Source organism: Macrosteles quadrilineatus, unplaced genomic scaffold, assembly GCF_028750875.1.
Source record: "Macrosteles quadrilineatus isolate MER2022 unplaced genomic scaffold, UCM_ALF_1.0 Scaffold_2__2_contigs__length_208266976, whole genome shotgun sequence".
NCBI classification, from domain to species: Eukaryota; Metazoa; Arthropoda; class Insecta; order Hemiptera; family Cicadellidae; genus Macrosteles; species Macrosteles quadrilineatus.
This window is the reverse complement of record NW_026542595.1, coordinates 169,687,074-169,709,057: the sequence shown is the minus strand read 5'-3', so window position 1 is coordinate 169,709,057 and position 21,984 is coordinate 169,687,074. Positions and strand designations below refer to the sequence as shown.

The window sequence follows — 21,984 nt, the reverse complement described above, 5'->3', positions numbered from 1 at the left end:
ATTTCCTTTACGTCCTGGACCTGTTTCTATCATTCCCTAAGCCGTTTTTTTAGAATAAAACAGTTGTAAACTTGTACATACTATAAAGCCCTATTTCTTTTTTATTCATCCAAACAACATAAATTAAGAAAATAATAGAAGAATTATAAATAGTGAGAAATCTAAAAAAATGAAAACATAGAAAGAATGTCAAATCTTGGTCTTCGGGTGTTGACCGCGTCGTTGAATAAGTTAAACTAGAGTCCGACGTTTCGGATGCGTAGCAGCTATCCATCTTAGGGGCGAACTACTATTCAACTGAACCTGAACCTCAACCTGAAACACACACACACTCAGACCTTTTGTCTTGGCAACTTCTCTCCACTTCCTCTACTTCATGGACCTGTTTCCATAATTCCCTAAGCCTTTTTAATCATGGTGTTGTATATTTCCATAGTCACCTGACATTTCCCACACTCCAGACCTTTTGATTTTGCAACTTCCCCCTACAGCCTCTACATCGTGGACCTGATTCCATTAGTCCCTAAGCCTCTATAATCATGGTGTTGTATATTTCCATAGTCACTTGCCATTTCCTACACTTCAGACAGTTTTTCTTTGCAACTTCCCTCCACTTCCTCTACGTCGTGGAACTGTTTCCATCATTCCTTAAGCATATTTAAGCATGACGTTGTATATTTACATAGTCACTTGACATTTCTCACACTCCAGATCGTTTCCCTTTGCAACTTTCCTCCACTTCATCTACGTCGTGGACCTGTTTCCACTATTCCCTAAGCCTTTTTAAGCATGGTGTTGTATATGTCCATAGTCACCTGACATTTCCCACACCCCAGACCTTTTGCCTTTGCAACTTCCCCCTACTTCCTCTACATCGTGGACCTGATTCCATTATTCCCTAAGCCTTTTTAAGCATGGTGTTGTATATTTCCATAGTCACTTGACATTTTCCACACTCCAGACCTTTTGCCTTTGCAACTTCTGTCTACTTCCTCTACGTCATGGACCTGTTTCCATAATTCCCTAAGCCTTTTTAATCATGGTGTTGTATATTTCCATAGTCACTTGACATTTCTCACACTCCAGATCGTTTCCCTTTGCAACTTTCCTCCACTTCATCTACGTCGTGGACCTGTTTCCACTATTCCCTAAGCCTTTTTAAGCATGGTGTTGTATATGTCCATAGTCACCTGACATTTCCCACACTCCAGACCTTTTGCCTTTGCAACTTCCCCCTACTTCCTCTACATCGTGGACCTGTTTTTATCATTCCTTTACCCTTTTTAAGCATGACTTTGTAATATTCTATACTTACTTGACATTTCCCATACTCCAGACCATTTGCCTTTGCAACTTCCCTCCACTTCCTCTATGACGTGGACCTGTTTCCATCATTCCTTAAGCCTGTTTAAGCAAGGCGTTGTATTATTCCATAATCACTTGACATTTCCCACACTCCAGACCGTTTGCCTTTGCAACTTCCCTCCACTTCCTCCACGACGTGGACCTGTTTCCAACATTCCTTAAGCCTGTTTAAGCAAGGCGTTGTATTATTCCATAGTCACTTGACATTTCCCACACTCCAGCCCTTTTGCCATTGCAACTTCCCTCCATTTCCTTTACGTCCAGACCAGTTTCTATCATTCCCTAAGCCTTTTTTTAAAGAATAAAACAGTTGTAAACTTGTTTCAAAACAGTTGTAAACTTGTTTTAAAACGGTTAAAAAACTTGTTTTAAAACAAGTTATTCAATTGTTTTAATACAAGTTTTTCAATTGTTTTAATACAAGTTTTAAAACAAGTTTTTCAATTGTTTTAATACAAGTTTTTCAATTGTTTTAATACAAGTTTTTCAATTGTTTTATTACAAGTTTTTTAATTGTTTTAATAAAATATTTTCAATTGTTTTAATACAAGTTTTAAAACAAGTTTTTCAATTGTTTTAAAACAAGTTTTTTAACTGTTTTAAAACAAGTTTGCAACTCTTTTATGCTTAATAAGGCTTAGGGAATGATGGAAACAGGTCTACGACGTATAGGAAATGGAGGAAAGTGCAAAGGCAAAAGGTGTGGAGTGTGGTAAATGTCAAGTGACTATGGAATTATACAACGCTTTGCCTAAACAGGCTTAACCCTTTATTAATTAGGTTATTTTGAATAATAACACTTGACATTTCCCACACTCCAGCCATTTTGCCATTGCAACTTTCCTCCATTTCCTTTACGTCCTGGACCTGTTTCTATCATTCCCTAAGCCTTTTTTTAGAATAAAACAGTTGTAAACTTGTACATACTATAAAGCCCTATTTCTTTTTTATCCATCCAAACAACATAAATTAAGAAAATAATAGAAGAATTATAAATAGTGAGAAAGCTAAAAAAATGAAAACATAGAAAGAATGTCAAATCTTGGTCTTCGGGTGTTGACCGCGTCGTTGAATAAGTTAAACTAGAGTCCGACGTTTCGCATGCGTAGCAGCTATCCATCTTAGGGGCGAACTACTATTCAACTGAACCTGAACCTCAACCTGAAACCCACACTCCAGACCTTTTGTCTTGGCAACTTCTCTCCACTTCCTCTACGTCATGGACCTGTTTCCATAATTGCCTAAGCCTTTTTAATCATGGTGATGTATATTTCCATAGTTACTTGACATTTTCCACACTCCAGACCTTTTGCCTTTGCTACTTCCCCCTACTTCCTCTACATCGTGGACCTGATTCCATTATTCCCTAAGCCTTTTTAAGCATGGTGTTGTATATTTCCATAGTCACCTGACATTTCCCACACTCCAGACCTTTTGCCTTTGCAACTCACCCTACTTCCTCTACATCGTGGACCTGATTTTATTATTCCCTAAGCTTTTTTAAGCATGGTGTTGTATATTTCCATAGTCACTTTACATTTCCCACACTTCAGACCTTTTGCCTTTGCAAATTCCCCTTACTTCCTCTACATCGTGGACCTGTTTTTATCATTCCTTTACCCTTTTTAAGCATGACTTTGTAGTATTCTATACTTACTTGACATTTCCCATACCCCAGACCATTTGCCTTTGCAACTTCCCTCCACTTCCTCTACGACGTGGACCTGTTTCCATCATTCCTTAAGCCTGTTTAAGCAAGGCGTTGTATTATTCCATAATCACTTGACATTTCCCACACTCCAGACCGTTTGCCTTTGCGACTTCCCTCCACTTCCTCCACGACGTGGACCTGTTTCCATCATTCCTTAAGCCTGTTTAAGCAAGGCGTTGTATTATTCCATAGTCACTTGACATTTCCCACACTCCAGCCCTTTTGCCATTGCAACTTCCCTCCATTTCCATTACGTCCAGACCAGTTTCTATCATTCCCTAAGCCTTTTTTTTAAAGAATAAAACAGTTGTAAACTTGTTTCAAAACAGTTGTAAACTTGTTTTAAAACGGTTAAAAAACTTGTTTTAAAACAAGTTATTCAATTGTTTTAATACAAGTTTTTCAATTGTTTTAATACAAGTTTTTAAACAAGTTTTTCAATTGTTTTAATACAAGTTTTTCAATTGTTTTAATACAAGTTTTTCAATTGTTTTAATACAAGTTTTAAAACAAGTTTTTTAACTGTTTTAAAACAAGTTTTTTAACCGTTTTAAAACAAGTTTGCAACTCATTTATGCTTAATAAGGCTTAGGGAATGATGGAAACAGGTCTACGACGTATAGGAAATGGAGGGAAGTGCAAAGGCAAAAGGTGTGGAGTGTGGTAAATGTCAAGTGACTATGGAATTATACAACGCTTTGCCTAAACAGGCTTAACCCTTTATTAATTAGGTTATTTTGAATAATAACACTTGACATTTCCCACACTCCAGCCCTTTTGCCATTGCAACTTTCCTCCATTTCCTTTACGTCCTGGACCTGTTTCTACATTCCCTAAGCCTTTTTTTTAGAATAAAACAGTTGTAAACTTGTACATACTATAAAGCCCTATTTCTTTTTTATCCATCCAAACAATATAAATTAAGAAAATAATAGAAGAATTATAAATAGTGAGAAAGCTAAAAAAATGAAAACATAGAAAGAATGTCAAATCTTGGTCTTCGGGTGTTGACCGCGTCGTTGAATAAGTTAAACTAGAGTCCGACGTTTCGGATGCGTCGCAGCTATCCATCTTAGGGGCGAACTACTATTCAACTGAACCTGAACCTCAACCTGAAACCCACACTCCAGACCTTTTGTCTTGGCAACTTCTCTCCACTTCCTCTACGTCATGGACCTGTTTCCATAATTCCCTAAGCCTTTTTAATCATGTCATGGTTTTGTATATTTCCATAGTCACCTGACATTTCCTACACTCCAGACCTTTTGCCTTTGCAACTTCCCCCTACTTCCTCTACATCGTGGACCTGATTCCATTATTCCCTAAGCCTTTATAATCATGGTGTTGTATATTTCCATAGTCACTTGCCATTTCCTACACTTCAGACAGTTTTTCTTTGCAACTTCCCTCCACTTCCTCTACGTCGTGGACCTGTTTCCATCATTCCTTAAGCATATTTAAGCATGACGTTGTATATTTACATAGTCACTTGACATTTCTCACACTCCAGATCGTTTCCCTTTGCAACTTTCCTCCACTTCATCTACGTCGTGGACCTGTTTCCACTATTCCTTAAGCCTTTTTAAGCATGGTGTTGTATATGTCCATAGTCACCTGACATTTCCCACACTCTAGACCTTTTGCCTTTGCAACTTCCCCCTACTTCCTCTACATCGTGGACCTGATTCCATTATTCCCTAAGCCTTTTTAAGCATGGTGTTTTATATTTCCATAGTCACTTGACATTTTCCACACTCCAGACCTTTTGCCTTTGCAACTTCTGTCCGCTTCCTCTACGTCATGGACCTGTTTCCATAATTCCCTAAGCCTTTTTAATCATGGTGTTGTATATTTCCATAGTCACTTGACATTTTCCACACTCCAGACCTTTTGCCTTTGCAACTTCCACCTACTTCCTCTACATCGTGTACCTGATTCCATTATTCCCTAAGCCTTTTTAAGCATGGTGTTGTATATTTCCATAGTCACCTGACATTTCCCACACTCCAGACCTTTTGCCTTTGCAACTTCCCCCTACTTCCTCTACATCGTGGACCTGATTCCATTATTCCCTAAGCCTTTTTAAGCATGGTGTTGTATATTTCTATAGTCACATGACATTTCCTACACTCCAGACCTTTTGCCTTTGCAACTTCCCCCTACTTCCTCTACATCGTGGACCTGTATTTATCATTCCTTTACCCTTTTTAAGCATTACTTTGTAGTATTCTATACTTACTTGACATTTCCCATACTCCAGACCATTTGCCTTTGCAACTTCCCTCCACTTCCTTTACGACTTGGACCTGTTTCCATCATTCCTTAAGCCTGTTTAAGCAAGGCGTTGTATTATTTCATAGTCACTTGACATTGCCCACACTCTAGACTGTTTGCTTTTTGCAACTTCCCTCCACTTCATCTACGACGTGGTCCTGTTTCCATCATTCCTTATTCCTGTTTAAGCAAGCCGTTGTATTATTCCATAGTCACTTGACATTTCCCATACTCCAGCCCCTTTGCCATTGCAACTTCCCTCCATTTCCTTTACGTCCTGGACCTGTTTCTATCATTCCCTAAGCCTTTTTTTAGAATAAAACAGTTGTAAACTTGTTTTAAAACAATTAAAAAACTTGTTTTAAAACAAGTTCTTCAATTGTTTTAATACAAGTTTTTCAATTGTTTTAATACAAGTTTTTCCATTGTTATAATACAAGTTTTAAAACAAGTTTTTCAATTGTTTTAATACAAGTTTTAAAACAAGTTTTTCAATTGTTTTAAAACAAGTTTTTTAACTGTTTTAAAACAAGTTTTTTAACCGTTTTAAAACAAGTTTGCAACTCATTTATGCTTAATAAGGCTTAGGGAATGATGGAAACAGGTCTACGACGTATAGGAAATGGAGGGAAGTGCAAAGGCAAAAGGTGTGGAGTGTGGTAAATGTCAAGTGACTATGGAATTATACAACGCTTTGCCTAAACAGGCTTAATCCTTTATTAATTAGGTTATTTTGAATAATAACACTTGACATTTCCCACACTCCAGCCCTTTTGCCATTGCAACTTTCCTCCATTTCCTTTACGTCCTGGACCTGTTTCAATCATTCCCTAAGCCTTTTTTTTAGAATAAAACAGTTGTAAACTTGTACATACTATAAAGCCCTATTTCTTTTTTATCCATCCAAACAATATAAATTAAGAAAATAATAGAATAATTATAAATAGTGAGAAAGCTAAAAAAATGAAAACATAGAAAGAATGTCAAATCTTGGTCTTCGGGTGTTGACCGCGTCGTTGAATAAGTTAAACTAGAGTCCGACGTTTCGGATGCGTAGCAGCTATCCATCTTAGGGGCGAACTACTATTCAACTGAACCTGAAACCCAGACTCCAGACCTTTTGTCTTGGCAACTTCTCTCCACTTCCTCTACGTCATGGACCTGTTTCCATAATTCCCTAAGCCTTTTTAATCATGGTTTTGTATATTTCCATAGTCACCTGACATTTCCCACACTCCAGACCTTTTGCCTTTGCAACTTCCCCCTACTTCCTCTACATCGTGGACCTGATTCCATTATTCCCTAAGCCTTTATAATCATGGTGTTGTATATTTCCATAGTCACTTGCCATTTCCTACACTTCAGACAGTTTTTCTTTGCAACTTCCCTCCACTTCCTCTACGTCGTGGACCTGTTTCCATCATTCCTTAAGCATATTTAAGCATGACGTTGTATATTTACATAGTCACTTGACATTTCTCACACTCCAGATCGTTTCCCTTTGCAACTTTCCTCCACTTCATCTACGTCGTGGACCTGTTTCCACTATTCCTTAAGCCTTTTTAAGCATGGTGTTGTATATGTTTATAGTCACCTGACATTTCCCACACTCCAGACCTTTTGCCTTTGCAACTTCCCCCTACTTCCTCTACATCGTGGACCTGATTCCATTATTCCCTAAGCCTTTTTAAGCATGGTGTTTTATATTTCCATAGTCACTTGACATTTTCCACACTCCAGACCTTTTGCCTTTGCAACTTCTGTCCACTTCCTCTACGTCATGGACCTGTTTCCATAATTCCCTAAGCCTTTTTAATCATGGTGTTGTATATTTCCATAGTCACTTGACATTTTCCACACTCCAGACCTTTTGCCTTTGCAACTTCCACCTACTTCCTCTACATCGTGTACCTGATTCCATTATTCCCTAAGCCTTTTTAAGCATGGTGTTGTATATTTCCATAGTCACCTGACATTTCCCACACTCCAGACCTTTTGCCTTTGCAACTTCCCCCTACTTCCTCTACATCGTGGACCTGATTCCATTATTCCCTAAGCCTTTTTAAGCATGGTGTTGTATATTTCCATAGTCACATGACATTTCCTACACTCCAGACCTTTTGCCTTTGCAACTTCCCCCTACTTCCTCTACATCGTGGACCTGTTTTTATCATTCCTTTACCCTTTTTAAGCATTACTTTGTAGTATTCTATACTTACTTGACATTTCCCATACTCCAGACCATTTGCCTTTGCAACTTCCCTCCACTTCCTTTACGACTTGGACCTGTTTCCATCATTCCTTAAGCCTGTTTAAGCAAGGCGTTGTATTATTTCATAGTCACTTGACATTGCCCACACTCTAGACTGTTTGCTTTTTGCAACTTCCCTCCACTTCCTCTACGACGTGGACCTGTTTCCATCATTCCTTAAGCCTGTTTAAGCAAGGCGTTGTATTATTCCATAGTCACTTGACATTTCCCACACTCCAGACCGTTTGCCTTTGCAACTTCCCCCCACTTCATCTACGACGTGGTCCTGTTTCCATCATTCCTTATTCCTGTTTAAGCAAGCCGTTGTATTATTCCATAGTCACTTGACATTTCCCATACTCCAGCCCCTTTGCCATTGCAACTTCCCTCCATTTCCTTTACGTCCTGGACCTGTTTCTATCATTCCCTAAGCCTTTTTTTAGAATAAAACAGTTGTAAACTTGTTTTAAAACAATTAAAAAACTTGTTTTAAAACAAGTTCTTCAATTGTTTTAATACAAGTTTTTCAATTGTTTTAATACAAGTTTTTCAATTGTTATAATACAAGTTTTAAAACAAGTTTTTCAATTGTTTTAATACAAGTTTTAAAACAAGTTTTTCAATTGTTTTAAAACAAGTTTTTTAACTGTTTTAAAACAAGTTTTTTAACCGTTTTAAAACAAGTTTGCAACTCATTTATGCTTAATAAGGCTTAGGGAATGATGGAAACAGGTCTACGACGTATAGGAAATGGAGGGAAGTGCAAAGGCAAAAGGTGTGGAGTGTGGTAAATGTCAAGTGACTATGGAATTATACAACGCTTTGCCTAAACAGGCTTAACCCTTTATTAATTAGGTTATTTTGAATAATAACACTTGACATTTCCCACACTCCAGCCCTTTTGCCATTGCAACTTTCCTCCATTTCCTTTACGTCCTGGACCTGTTTCAATCATTCCCTAAGCCTTTTTTTTAGAATAAAACAGTTGTAAACTTGTACATACTATAAAGCCCTATTTCTTTTTTATCCATCCAAACAATATAAATTAAGAAAATAATAGAATAATTATAAATAGTGAGAAAGCCAAAAAAATGAAAACATAGAAAGAATGTCAAATCTTGGTCTTCGGGTGTTGACCGCGTCGTTGAATAAGTTAAACTAGAGTCCGACGTTTCGGATGCGTAGCAGCTATCCATCTTAGGGGCGAACTACTATTCAACTGAACCTGAACCTCAACCTGAAACCCAGACTCCAGACCTTTTGTCTTGGCAACTTCTCTCCACTTCCTCTACGTCATGGACCTGTTTCCATAATTCCCTAAGCCTTTTTAATCATGGTTTTGTATATTTCCATAGTCACCTGACATTTCCCACACTCCAGACCTTTTGCCTTTGCAACTTCCCCCTACTTCCTCTACATCGTGGACCTGATTCCATTATTCCCTAAGCCTTTATAATCATGGTGTTGTATATTTCCATAGTCACTTGCCATTTCCTACACTTCAGACAGTTTTTCTTTGCAACTTCCCTCCACCTCCTCTACGTCGTGGACCTGTTTCCATCATTCCTTAAGCATATTTAAGCATGACGTTGTATATTTACATAGTCACCTGACATTTCTCACACTCCAGATCGTTTCCCTTTCCAACTTTCCTCCACTTCATCTACGTCGTGGACCTGTTTCCACTATTCCTTAAGCCTTTTTAAGCATGGTGTTGTATATGTTTATAGTCACCTGACATTTCCCACACTCCAGACCTTTTGCCTTTGCAACTTCCCCCTACTTCCTCTACATCGTGGACCTGATTCCATTATTCCCTAAGCCTTTTTAAGCATGGTGTTTTATATTTCCATAGTCACTTGACATTTTCCACACTCCAGACCTTTTGCCTTTGCAACTTCTGTCCACTTCCTCTACGTCATGGACCTGTTTCCATAATTCCCTAAGCCTTTTTAATCATGGTGTTGTATATTTCCATAGTCACTTGACATTTTCCACACTCCAGACCTTTTGCCTTTGCAACTTCCCCCTACTTCCTCTACATCGTGGACCTGATTCCATTATTCCCTAAGCCTTTTTAATTATGGTGGTGTATATTTCCATAGTCACCTGACATTTCCCGCACTCCAGACCTTTTGCCTTTGCAACTTCCCCCTACTTCCTCTACATCGTGTACTTGATTCCATTATTCCCTAAGCCTTTTTAAGCATGGTGTTGTATATTTTTTTTATAGTCACCTGACATTTCCCACACTCCAGACCTTTTGCCTTTGCAACTTCCCCCTACTTCCTCTACATCGTGGACCTGATTCCATTATTCCCTAAGCCTTTTTAAGCATGGTGTTGTATATTTCCATAGTCACTTGACATTTTCCACACTCCAGACGTTTTGCCTTTGCAACTTTCCTCCACTTCCTCTACGACGTGGACCTGTTTCCATCAGCAAACAAGTTTTTCAATGGTTTCAAAACAAGTTTTTTAACTGTTTTAAAACAAGTTTTTTAACCGTTTTAAAACAAGTTTTCAACTCTTTTATGCTTAATAAGGCTTAGGGAATGATGGAAACAGGTCTACGACGTATAGGAAATGGAGGGAAATGCAAAGGCAAAAGGTGTGGAGTGTGGTAAATGTCAAGTGACTATGGAATTATACAACGCTTTGCCTAAACAGGTTTAACCCTTTATTAATTAGGTTATTTTGAATAATAACACAATAAGAAAATATATTAGAAAGATAAATCCCGGTATTTGTAGTAAACATTAAATAAAACTTAGTTTTTGTTGTAATTTTTCTGGTTTTCCTATAATTTTTTTTGTTCTGATAGCATTATTTGAATCCAAAATCTCATAAAATCAAAAGACATATAGTTTACAATGAATTTTTTATTCTAAAAAAAAGGCTTAGGGAATGATAGAAACAGGTCCAGGACGTAAAGGAAATGGAGGGAAGTTGCAATGGCAAAGGGGCTGGAGTGTGGGAAATGTCAAGTGACTATGGAATAATACAACGCCTTGCTTAAACAGGCTTAAGGAATGATGGAAACAGGTCAACGTCGTAGAGGAAGTGGAGGGAAGTTGCAAAGGCAAACGGTCTGGAGTGTGGGAAATGTCAAGTGACTATGGAATAATACAACGCCTTGCTTAAACAGGCTTAAGGAATGATGGAAACAGGTCCACGTCGTAGAGGAAGTGGAGGGAAGTTGCAAAAAGCAAACAGTCTAGAGTGTGGGCAATGTCAAGTGACTATGAAATAATACAACGCCTTGCTTAAACAGGCTTAAGGAATGATGGAAACAGGTCCAAGTCGTAAAGGAAGTGGAGGGAAGTTGCAAAGGCAAATGGTCTGGAGTATGGGAAATGTCAAGTAAGTATAGAATACTAAAAAAGTAATGCTTAAAAAGGGTAAAGGAATGATAAAAACAGGTCCACGATGTAGAGGAAGTAGGGGGAAGTTGCAAAGGCAAAAGGTCTGGAGTGTAGGAAATGTCAGGTGACTATGGAAATATACAACACCATGCTTTAAAAGGCTTAGGGAATAATGGAATCAGGTCCACGATGTAGAGGAAGGCTGTAATGATTCCATTATTCCATAAGCCTTTTTAAGCATGGTGTTGTATATTTCCATAGTCACTTGACATTTTCCACACTCCAGACCTTTTGCCTTTGCAACTTCTGTCCACTTCCTCTACGTCATGGACCTGTTTCCATAATTCCCTAAGCCTTTTTAATCATGGTGTTGTATATTTCCATAGTCACTTGACATTTTCCACACTCCAGACCTTTTGCCTTTGCAACATCCCCCTACTTCCTCTACATCGTGGACCTGATTCCATTATTCCCTAAGCCTTTTTAATTATGGTGGTGTATATTTCCATAGTCACCTGACATTTCCCGCACTCCAGACCTTTTGCCTTTGCAACTTCCCCCTACTTCCTCTACATCGTGTACTTGATTCCATTATTCCCTAAGCCTTTTTAAGCATGGTGTTGTATATTTTTTTTATAGTCACCTGACATTTCCCACACTCCAGACCTTTTGCCTTTGCAACTTCTGTCCACTTCCTCTACGTCATGGACCTGTTTCCATAATTCCCTAAGCCTTTTTAATCATGGTGTTGTATATTTCCATAGTCACTTGACATTTTCCACACTCCAGACCTTTTGCCTTTGCAACTTCCCCCTACTTCCTCTACATCGTGGACCTGATTCCATTATTCCCTAAGCCTTTTTAATTATGGTGGTGTATATTTCCATAGTCACCTGACATTTCCCGCACTCCAGACCTTTTGCCTTTGCAACTTCCCCCTACTTCCTCTACATCGTGTACTTGATTCCATTATTCCCTAAGCCTTTTTAAGCATGGTGTTGTATATTTTTTTTATAGTCACCTGACATTTCCCACACTCCAGACCTTTTGCCTTTGCAACTTCCCCCTACTTCCTCTACATCGTGGACCTGATTCCATTATTCCCTAAGCCTTTTTAAGCATGGTGTTGTATATTTCCATAGTCACTTGACATTTTCCACACTCCAGACGTTTTGCCTTTGCAACTTTCCTCCACTTCCTCTACGACGTGGACCTGTTTCCATCAGCAAACAAGTTTTTCAATGGTTTCAAAACAAGTTTTTTAACTGTTTTAAAACAAGTTTTTTAACCGTTTTAAAACAAGTTTACAACTCTTTTATGCTTAATAAGGCTTAGGGAATGATGGAAACAGGTCTACGACGTATAGGAAATGGAGGGAAATGCAAAGGCAAAAGGTGTGGAGTGTGGTAAATGTCAAGTGACTATGGAATTATACAACGCTTTGCCTAAACAGGTTTAACCCTTTATTAATTAGGTTATTTTGAATAATAACACAATAAGAAAATATATTAGAAAGATAAATCCCGGTATTTGTAGTAAACATTAAATAAAACTTAGTTTTTGTTGTAATTTTTCTGGTTTTCCTATAATTTTTTTTTGTTCTGATAGCATTATTTGAATCCAAAATCTCATAAAATCAAAAGACATATAGTTTACAATGAATTTTTTATTCTAAAAAAAAGGCTTAGGGAATGATAGAAACAGGTCCAGGACGTAAAGGAAATGGAGGGAAGTTGCAATGGCAAAGGGGCTGGAGTGTGGGAAATGTCAAGTGACTATGGAATAATACAACGCCTTGCTTAAACAGGCTTAAGGAATGATGGAAACAGGTCAACGTCGTAGAGGAAGTGGAGGGAAGTTGCAAAGGCAAACGGTCTGGAGTGTGGGAAATGTCAAGTGACTATGGAATAATACAACGCCTTGCTTAAACAGGCTTAAGGAATGATGGAAACAGGTCCACGTCGTAGAGGAAGTGGAGGGAAGTTGCAAAAAGCAAACAGTCTAGAGTGTGGGCAATGTCAAGTGACTATGAAATAATACAACGCCTTGCTTAAACAGGCTTAAGGAATGATGGAAACAGGTCCAAGTCGTAAAGGAAGTGGAGGGAAGTTGCAAAGGCAAATGGTCTGGAGTATGGGAAATGTCAAGTAAGTATAGAATACTAAAAAAGTAATGCTTAAAAAGGGTAAAGGAATGATAAAAACAGGTCCACGATGTAGAGGAAGTAGGGGGAAGTTGCAAAGGCAAAAGGTCTGGAGTGTAGGAAATGTCAGGTGACTATGGAAATATACAACACCATGCTTAAAAAGGCTTAGGGAATAATGGAATCAGGTCCACGATGTAGAGGAAGGCTGTAATGATTCCATTATTCCCTAAGCCTTTTTAAGCATGGTGTTGTATATTTCCATAGTCACTTGACATTTTCCACACTCCAGACCTTTTGCCTTTGCAACTTCTGTCCACTTCCTCTACGTCATGGACCTGTTTCCATAATTCCCTAAGCCTTTTTAATCATGGTGTTGTATATTTCCATAGTCACTTGACATTTTCCACACTCCAGACCTTTTGCCTTTGCAACATCCCCCTACTTCCTCTACATCGTGGACCTGATTCCATTATTCCCTAAGCCTTTTTAATTATGGTGGTGTATATTTCCATAGTCACCTGACATTTCCCGCACTCCAGACCTTTTGCCTTTGCAACTTCCCCCTACTTCCTCTACATCGTGTACTTGATTCCATTATTCCCTAAGCCTTTTTAAGCATGGTGTTGTATATTTTTTTTTATAGTCACCTGACATTTCCCACACTCCAGACCTTTTGCCTTTGCAACTTCCCCCTACTTCCTCTACATCGTGGACCTGATTCCATTATTCCCTAAGCCTTTTTAAGCATGGTGTTGTATATTTCCATAGTCACTTGACATTTTCCACACTCCAGACGTTTTGCCTTTGCAACTTTCCTCCACTTCCTCTACGACGTGGACCTGTTTCCATCAGCAAACAAGTTTTTCAATGGTTTCAAAACAAGTTTTTTAACTGTTTTAAAACAAGTTTTTTAACCGTTTTAAAACAAGTTTACAACTCTTTTATGCTTAATAAGGCTTAGGGAATGATGGAAACAGGTCTACGACGTATAGGAAATGGAGGGAAATGCAAAGGCAAAAGGTGTGGAGTGTGGTAAATGTCAAGTGACTATGGAATTATACAACGCTTTGCCTAAACAGGTTTAACCCTTTATTAATTAGGTTATTTTGAATAATAACACAATAAGAAAATATATTAGAAAGATAAATCCCGGTATTTGTAGTAAACATTAAATAAAACTTAGTTTTTGTTGTAATTTTTCTGGTTTTCCTATAATTTTTTATGTTCTGATAGCATTATTTGAAACCAAAATCTCATAAAATCAAAAGACATATAGTTTACAATGTAATATTGAATTTAACCTTGATTTAGTTGGACGAGGTTATCGTAATATAGCCATTTTAGGGAAACTAATGTTTTGCAGTAAAGTCTTGGGAACACATTTATGATCACTGTTGTGTTTAAACTAAAAGATTTCATCTAAATAGTCCGTGACTAACTGGTGCTGCTACCTAGTAACGCATTGAACAACCATCTGCAGCGCTATCTATTCGCAATCGGTGGCCTCAGCTTAAATACCGGTTTTTGACTCCTCAGTCTTCAAGCACAGATAGCCGAGAAGGCTAGGGCGTGTGTCACTTGGCCAGTAACATTCGTCTGCTCGGGTTCGAATCTCGTCCTGTGTGGCAATTAATTGGTGACCTGTGTGTTTTTAGCGATATACTACAACCACTGGGGCATAGTGAGGGGTTCATAATCCTTGGTTTAGACATACACCTCGAAATCATCGGATTGGGCGAATCTTTTAGCTAAGTGGTTGTTAGTGTATGCTATGAACATACACGTCACCAATGGCTGTTTTGCTATTTTTTTTAATAACCTTTAAAAGGAAATATTGATTGGTCTCCATGGTAGAATGAGAAAACTCATTATGTTTATCTTTGCTTTGATATTTCAATGTAAACAAGAAGAACTGCCAAAAGCTTATTTCATATTTCAGATCCAAAGAAATTAAATCCTATACTCTAATACAAGTTATGTCTGTTTGTCTGTCTGTAATCTGCCTGTAATATGTACCTTGAAATCCAGCGGATGGATTTTGACTAAATTTTGGAACTAGGTATTTATAGCCCTAATAACGTGATTGGCGACAGCCACTACCTCAGGAAAATTCGTATTCCGCCCCACTACTAATTTGAAAATGTAAAATCATTGGCCTTAAGGGTTGCCAAGTAACTATGTTGGTTGAATAAAATAACAAGAAAAAATTAAACAAAACTCTTTGTAGCATGTGTTTATAACAAGCTATTACAGTATACTAGCAAATTACCAAGTCCAGTACGAAGGGAAAAACATAAGTTGTATCTATTAAGCAAAGATTACCCCAGACAGCACACTTTATCCCAGGGACATCCCATAGTAGTCCCATATGTCCTGAGAATGTCTCGGGATATGTGCGCTATCCTCAGGATATCCCGCAAAATCCCGGGACGAGTACGAAATCCACAGGATATCCTACAATATACCGTAATGTCCCGGGATTTGTAAGTTAACCTCAGGATATCCTGTAAAGTCCCGGGATATGTACGAATGCCATAGGATATCCCAGAATGTCCCATGACATCCCGGGACATGTACAAAATCCACTGGATATCCTGTAATGTCCCGTAATGTCCCGGTAACAAACTGAAGAAAAAAAATACTACCACTGATGAAATGTACAGTATATCTAAATTTAAATGTTCAACAAGGCCAATATATAATAATAATTAGTATTTTTCACTAGTGCTTTCAGAAACTTGGTTTCCATCTTCAGGCTGTGTTTACACTAGTACAAAAAGTAAATATTTACTTAATAAATTTATTTTAAACAAAGTTAAAACAGATGATTTAAAGGATATTGGAAAAATAAAAAATAATACGGTATTAGACAAATTAATCTTTTGAATTTTGGATATGTTACAGTGTTGTTCTTGATGTAATTATTTTCAGTAATTCCGAATTTATAATTGGGCCGTCTTCATTATTTAACAAATAATTTTGGTCTGTTTTTTTTTCTAAAAATAAGATTCCCACGCATTAAGAGGTTGAGGTTTTATAATTTATTTTAAAAGTTTAAGGTTTCCCAGATTGAAAATATGTCTTGTTAATACTATGGCTAGCAAGGGTTGACTTTACTTTACTGACATATTACTACCACTGAGTTCAGGAAAACTAGAGTTCTATCATAGTTGTGTGAAATGTGAATTAAATTCTAACTTTAAATTAATGAAACAACAAAAAACTAATTTTAATCATATAACAATCAATTATTACAGTGCTAATCTAATGGTGATTAAATAATCTATATTCAAATACCAGTATCCTCTCCAACTACCAGAAAAACAATTCAACTAGCCTACTTGAGGTCTAAACAGATTAACAGAATCATATATAGCCTATACTGTAGTATCAAAAATATTTTAAGTATTGCGACCATTGCAACTGTCGGCTACTCTTTAACCACTTGAAAACACCAAAGATCAACAAGCGCTGATAGCTCAGGAGGTAAGGTAAGAGGCTCATAAGGCGAAGGTACCAGGTTCGAAACCCGTCTGGGCCAAAAACTTTTTTCTCGTTTTTTTCTTCAAAATTTGTGTTTATTAACTATTTAATCAATTTACTAAACTTATAATTAAGCTTTTCATACTAAATCTATATTATTTTGTGTTTTTTATGTTCAGGCCCAGACCACACTTTATCCCAGGGACATCCCATAGTAGTCCCATTTGTCCTGAGAATGTCCTGAGGACTACCCTGGGATGACCTCGGATGTCCCACGGATATGCGTGTGAGCTTATCCGTAGGACATCCCCGGGCGGGGACATTAGGCATTCCTGTGGATATCCTGTGATATCCCAAGTTGACCATAGGACCACTATGGGATATCTTGCATATCCTGTCGCAATATCCGTGGGATGTCCTGAGGAGAAAGTGTGCTGTCTGGGACACTTCTCCGTGTTTGTGGATGTTCTAGCTAAATGGAACTTGTTTTAAAACAATTGAAAAACTTGTTTTAAAACTTGTATTCAAACAATTGAAAAACTTGTATTAAAACAATTGAAAAACTTGTATTAAAACAATTGAAAAACTTGTTTTAAAACAAGTTTTTTTAACCGTTTTAAAACAAGTTTACAACTGTTTTGAAACAAGTTAACAACTGTTTTATTCTAAAAAAAAGGCTTAGGGAATGATAGAAACAGGTCCAGGACGTAAAGGAAATGGAGGGAAGTTGCAATGGCAAAAGGGCTGGAGTGTGGGAAATGTCAAGTGACTATGGAATAATACAACGCCTTGCTTAAACAGGCTTAAGGAATGATGGAAACAGGTCAACGTCGTAGAGGAAGTGGAGGGAAGTTGCAAAGGCAAACGGTCTGGAGTATGGGAAATGACAAGTAAGTATAGAATACTACAAAGTCATGCTTAAAAAGGGTAAAGGAATGATAAAAACAACTAAATGTATTGATTAATTTAGGGAGAGCATATTGTTGTAGTTTTAGGAATACATCATTTTGGACCTACTGTAACAAATTTATTGGTGGACCAGTAGGCCTATCATAAAGAACTGTGAATGTTGCTGAAAAATACTAATTTGGTAACTAAAAGTCAATGCATTTCGAAATCATGCATGTAATGAAACGATATTTTTCGAACATAAACCGGTACATTTAAAAAAATGTAGCTTATTGTAGTAAACTTATAAAACAAATTATACCAATTGTGCATGATAAATTTAATTACATTTATGCATTACTCGGTAATTGTCTACGTACAAATGTTAATGAAGTCACACAGACGACTGATGGCTCTGCAAACTTCGTCCCAAGTTAAATTGTAAACAGAATGTTGTCCCTTTGTCGATTTTGCTTGTCATATGGGTTACAACGATGTTGAATCGGTTTCAAATATGAAGCCCAACTGTATTCTTCCAAATGGAACTCAGCTTTTCTTCAGATTAACTAAATACTCTTTAAAAATCATTATTGCATTGTTTATAATTTATTTAGACCTTTTAAAAAATCTTTAAATGTCATTGAGTTAAAGGACAATTTAACTAATAGGCTAATTTAATTTATTTTAATTAGACTGTAGCTATACGATTTCACTCAATTGTCATTTTTGCCATTTTCTTAATTGTTGTTACTGGTTGGATTTAGTAACCAACATCTATTATTTATACGATTAAATCCCACATACTATAAAGCCCTATTTCTTTTTTATCCATCCAAACAACATAAATTAAGAAAATAATAGAAGAATTATAAATAGTGAGAAAGCTAAAAAAATAAAAACATAGGAAGAATGTCAAATCTTGGTCTTCGGGTGTTGACCGCGTCGTTAAATAAGTTAAACTAGAGTCCGACGTTTCGGATGCGTAGCAGCTATCCATCTTCGGGGCGAACTACTATTCAACTGAACCTGAACCTCAACCTGAAACCCACACTCCAGACCTTTTGTCTTGGCAAATTCTCTCCACTTCCTCTACGTCGTGGACCTGTTTCAATAATTCAATAAGCCTTTATAATCATGGTGTTGTATGTTTCCATAGTCACTTGCCATTTCCTACACTTCAGACAGTTTTTCTTTGCAACTTCCCTCCACTTCCTCTACGTCGTGGACCTGTTTCCATCATTCCTTAATTCATTTCATATCATTTTATTTCATTTTTATTAAACGGCAAACACCATTTTACAAGTGGGTTTAAACAAGATTACATTATACATTGTGCATTATACAGACATACCAACTACAGAGCCATTTGAAAATGAGCGAAAAAAAGTTTCCAGCTTAAACACAAAATCAATAAGACAATCGATAAAAAAAATCAACAATAAATAACAATAAAAATAAATAACAATATAATACATAACAATATAAATAAATAACAATCCCGTTATATTACAAATTATTAATTACAAGATATTAATATTCGAGAAGATGATCAATCATCAATAGAAATAACACAAATAACTGAAAGGAATATATCATTAAAAACTATAAAAAACAACAACAAGGAGAAACAACAATTGATAAAGATTAAAAAAAAAATTAACAGGGATTAAAATATTAAGAATGAAAACGATACAGTGATAAATCTCAGACAAAAAGAAAAACTTGAATTGACAGAAAAATATTGCTTGGCAGTTGGCACTTCCTCTCACTGATTGTGTGGCCCTTTAGAGGCACCACCAAAAACACACTCACTTCACTGCACATGTGGCACTTGAAGTGTGGACCTCTAGAGGCACCACCAAAGGCACAAAGACTACAGCTGGATCTGGTCAGCAGCCCACTCAAATACTACTCTCCTAAAGAGTGGCAAGGAAGGCCCGAAGAACTCCAGTTGAGCTGCATTTCCCAGACGGAGTAAACGGGGAACTGTGCTATGGTAAGCGTAGGCAGTTGGCTGGTGATGCTTGGAGAAGGGACGAGATCTCCGGGTGGAGACTGGGACATGAAAATTAATCAGTTCAAGAAGTTCAGGACTGTCCACCTGACCATTGATGATCTTGAAGAGTAGTAGAAGATCAAAAGTGGCTCTTCGTGATGTAAGTGAAAGCACACCGTGGTCTACTGCAATCAAGTGGACGTTAACGTCGAGGTAGTTAATGCCATCTCTTACACCAAGCAGCCGGAGAAAGCGCCTCTGGACCATGTTCAGGGAGTTACAGTGGCCAACCTGATAAGGAGACCACACAGGAGAAGCATACTCCAAGATGGGACGGACAAGAGAGTTGTACAAGACCTTCACTGATGCTGTAGATAGAGAACCTCTAGAAGACCGGGCTATCAACCCAAGAACAGAATTAGCTTTGGAACAGATTTTCGCAATGTGAAGTCCAGGATCCAAGCAAGGTGTGAGGTAAACTCCAAGATCCTTAATCGATAGGGTCCTATCCAGTTGCGCACCGTGAAGATAGTAGTTGAAGGACAGCAGCGTTTTGGTTCTTCCAAAAGTCATCACCTGACATTTTTTTGCATTCAGTTGCATGGAACATCGTTCTTAAGCATATTTAAGCATGACGTTGTATATTTACATAGTCATTTGACATTTCTCACACTCCAGATCGTTTCCCTTTGCAACTTTCCTCCACTTCATCTACGTCTTGGACCTGTTTCCACTATTCCCTAAGCCTTTTTAAGCATGGTGTTGTATATGTCCATAGTCACCTGACATTTCCCACACTCCAGACCTTTTGCCTTTGCAACTTCCCCCTACTTCCTCTACATCGTGGACCTGATTCCATTATTCCCTAAGCCTTTTTAAGCATGGTGTTGTATATGTCCATAGTCACCTGACATTTCCCACACTCCAGACCTTTTGCCTTTGCAACTTCCCCCTACTTCCTCTACATCGTGGACCTGTTTTTATCAATCCTTTACCCTTTTTAAGCATGACTTTGTAGTATTCTATACTTACTTGACATTTCCCATACTCCAGACCATTTGCCTTTGCAACTTCCCTCCACTTCCTTACGACTTGGACCTGTTTCTATCATTCCTTAAGCCTGTTTAAGCAAGGCGTTGTATTATTCCATAGTCACTTGACATTTCCCACACTCCAGACCGTTTGCCTTTGCAACTTCCCTCCACTTCCTCTACGACGTGGACCTGTTTCCATCATTCCTTATACAAGGACGTTTAAGCAAGGCGTTGTATTACTCCATAGTCACTTGACATTTCCCACACTCCAGCCCTTTTGCCATTGCAACTTCCCTCCATTTCCTTTACGTCCTGGACCTGTTTCTATCATTCCCTAAGCCTTTTTTTTTAATAAAACAGTTTTAAACTTGTTTTAAAACAATTAAAAATCTTGTTTTAAAACAAATTCTTCAATTGTTTTAATACAAGTTTTAAAACAAGTTTACAACTCTTTTATGCTTAATAAGGCTTAGGGAATAATGGAAACAGGTCTACGACGTATAGGAAATAGAGGGAAATGCAAAGGCAAAAGGTGTGGAGTGTGGTAAATGTCAAGTGACTATGGAATTATACAACGCTTTGCCTAAACAGGCTTAACCCTTTATTAATTAGGTTATTTTGATTAATAACACAATAAGAAAATATATAAGGAAGATAAATCCCGGTATTTGTAATAAACATTAAATAAAACTTAGTTTTTGTTGTAATTTTTCTGGTTTTCCTATAATTTTTTATGTTCTGATAGCATTATTTGAATCCAAAATCTCATGGATGAGTGTACGAAGTGAACGAATCTATGTATCGTGTATAGCGGAGTCGGAGAAAAGTTGTCCGCTTGTCTGTGAGTGAGTCTGTGTGTTCGCACCAAAAACCCAAGAACCGTCGCACTTATAGCGTTCAAATTTTGCACAAATAATTATGACACCAGTGGGAAGACCTCATTAAAATTCTAGACGATTCCGCTCAGTAGTAATTATAAAACCGTTAAAAAACATTTTTAAATTTGTCCCATAAGAATAACATTAGGAGCTACCTTCTTCTTCTCTTTATTTGTTTACGTTTTGCGACCAACAATTTTGTTGTCTACTTAAGACAGAGAGAACGACATTTACTCTAAGCTCTTTCATTCATGGAGTAAACAGTTTGGCTTCTATGAATATATATCATTATAATTTCACAGGTTTCAGAATAATGTTGTTTAAGTTAATTAAATTTCACAACTTTCTGAATAATAAATTGAACTTTACAATATTAATCGGCAGTTATATGCCGTTTATGTTCAGTATTAAAATTCACCTTTAAACTAAAAAAAATATATAATATAAAAATATAATAAATATAATAATAATATAAATATAATAAAGTAGATAGTAATGTACCAATCCTAGACCAAAAAAGGAAGACTTTAATAATTTAATGAAATTTGTTGTTTTTCAATACTAATATGTTAAATTTTTGCCTCTTTTAGGCCA

General features: G+C 37.2%; 1 protein-coding gene across 1 annotated transcript; it reads right to left on the bottom strand.

The window, feature by feature from the left end:
- Window positions 1–19,355: 19,355 nt before the first annotated feature.
- LOC128985130 (uncharacterized) lies at window positions 19,356–20,051 on the bottom strand. The gene has a single exon (XM_054404512.1). It carries the CDS (start codon window positions 20,049–20,051, stop codon window positions 19,356–19,358), a length of 696 nt encoding a protein of 231 aa, XP_054260487.1.
- Window positions 20,052–21,984: the final 1,933 nt, after the last annotated feature.

Coding starts and splice junctions, on each gene's coding strand:
- LOC128985130 (XM_054404512.1), bottom strand. CDS start 20,051: ATGACTTTTGGAAGAACCAAAACGCTGCTGTCCTTCAACTACTATCTT.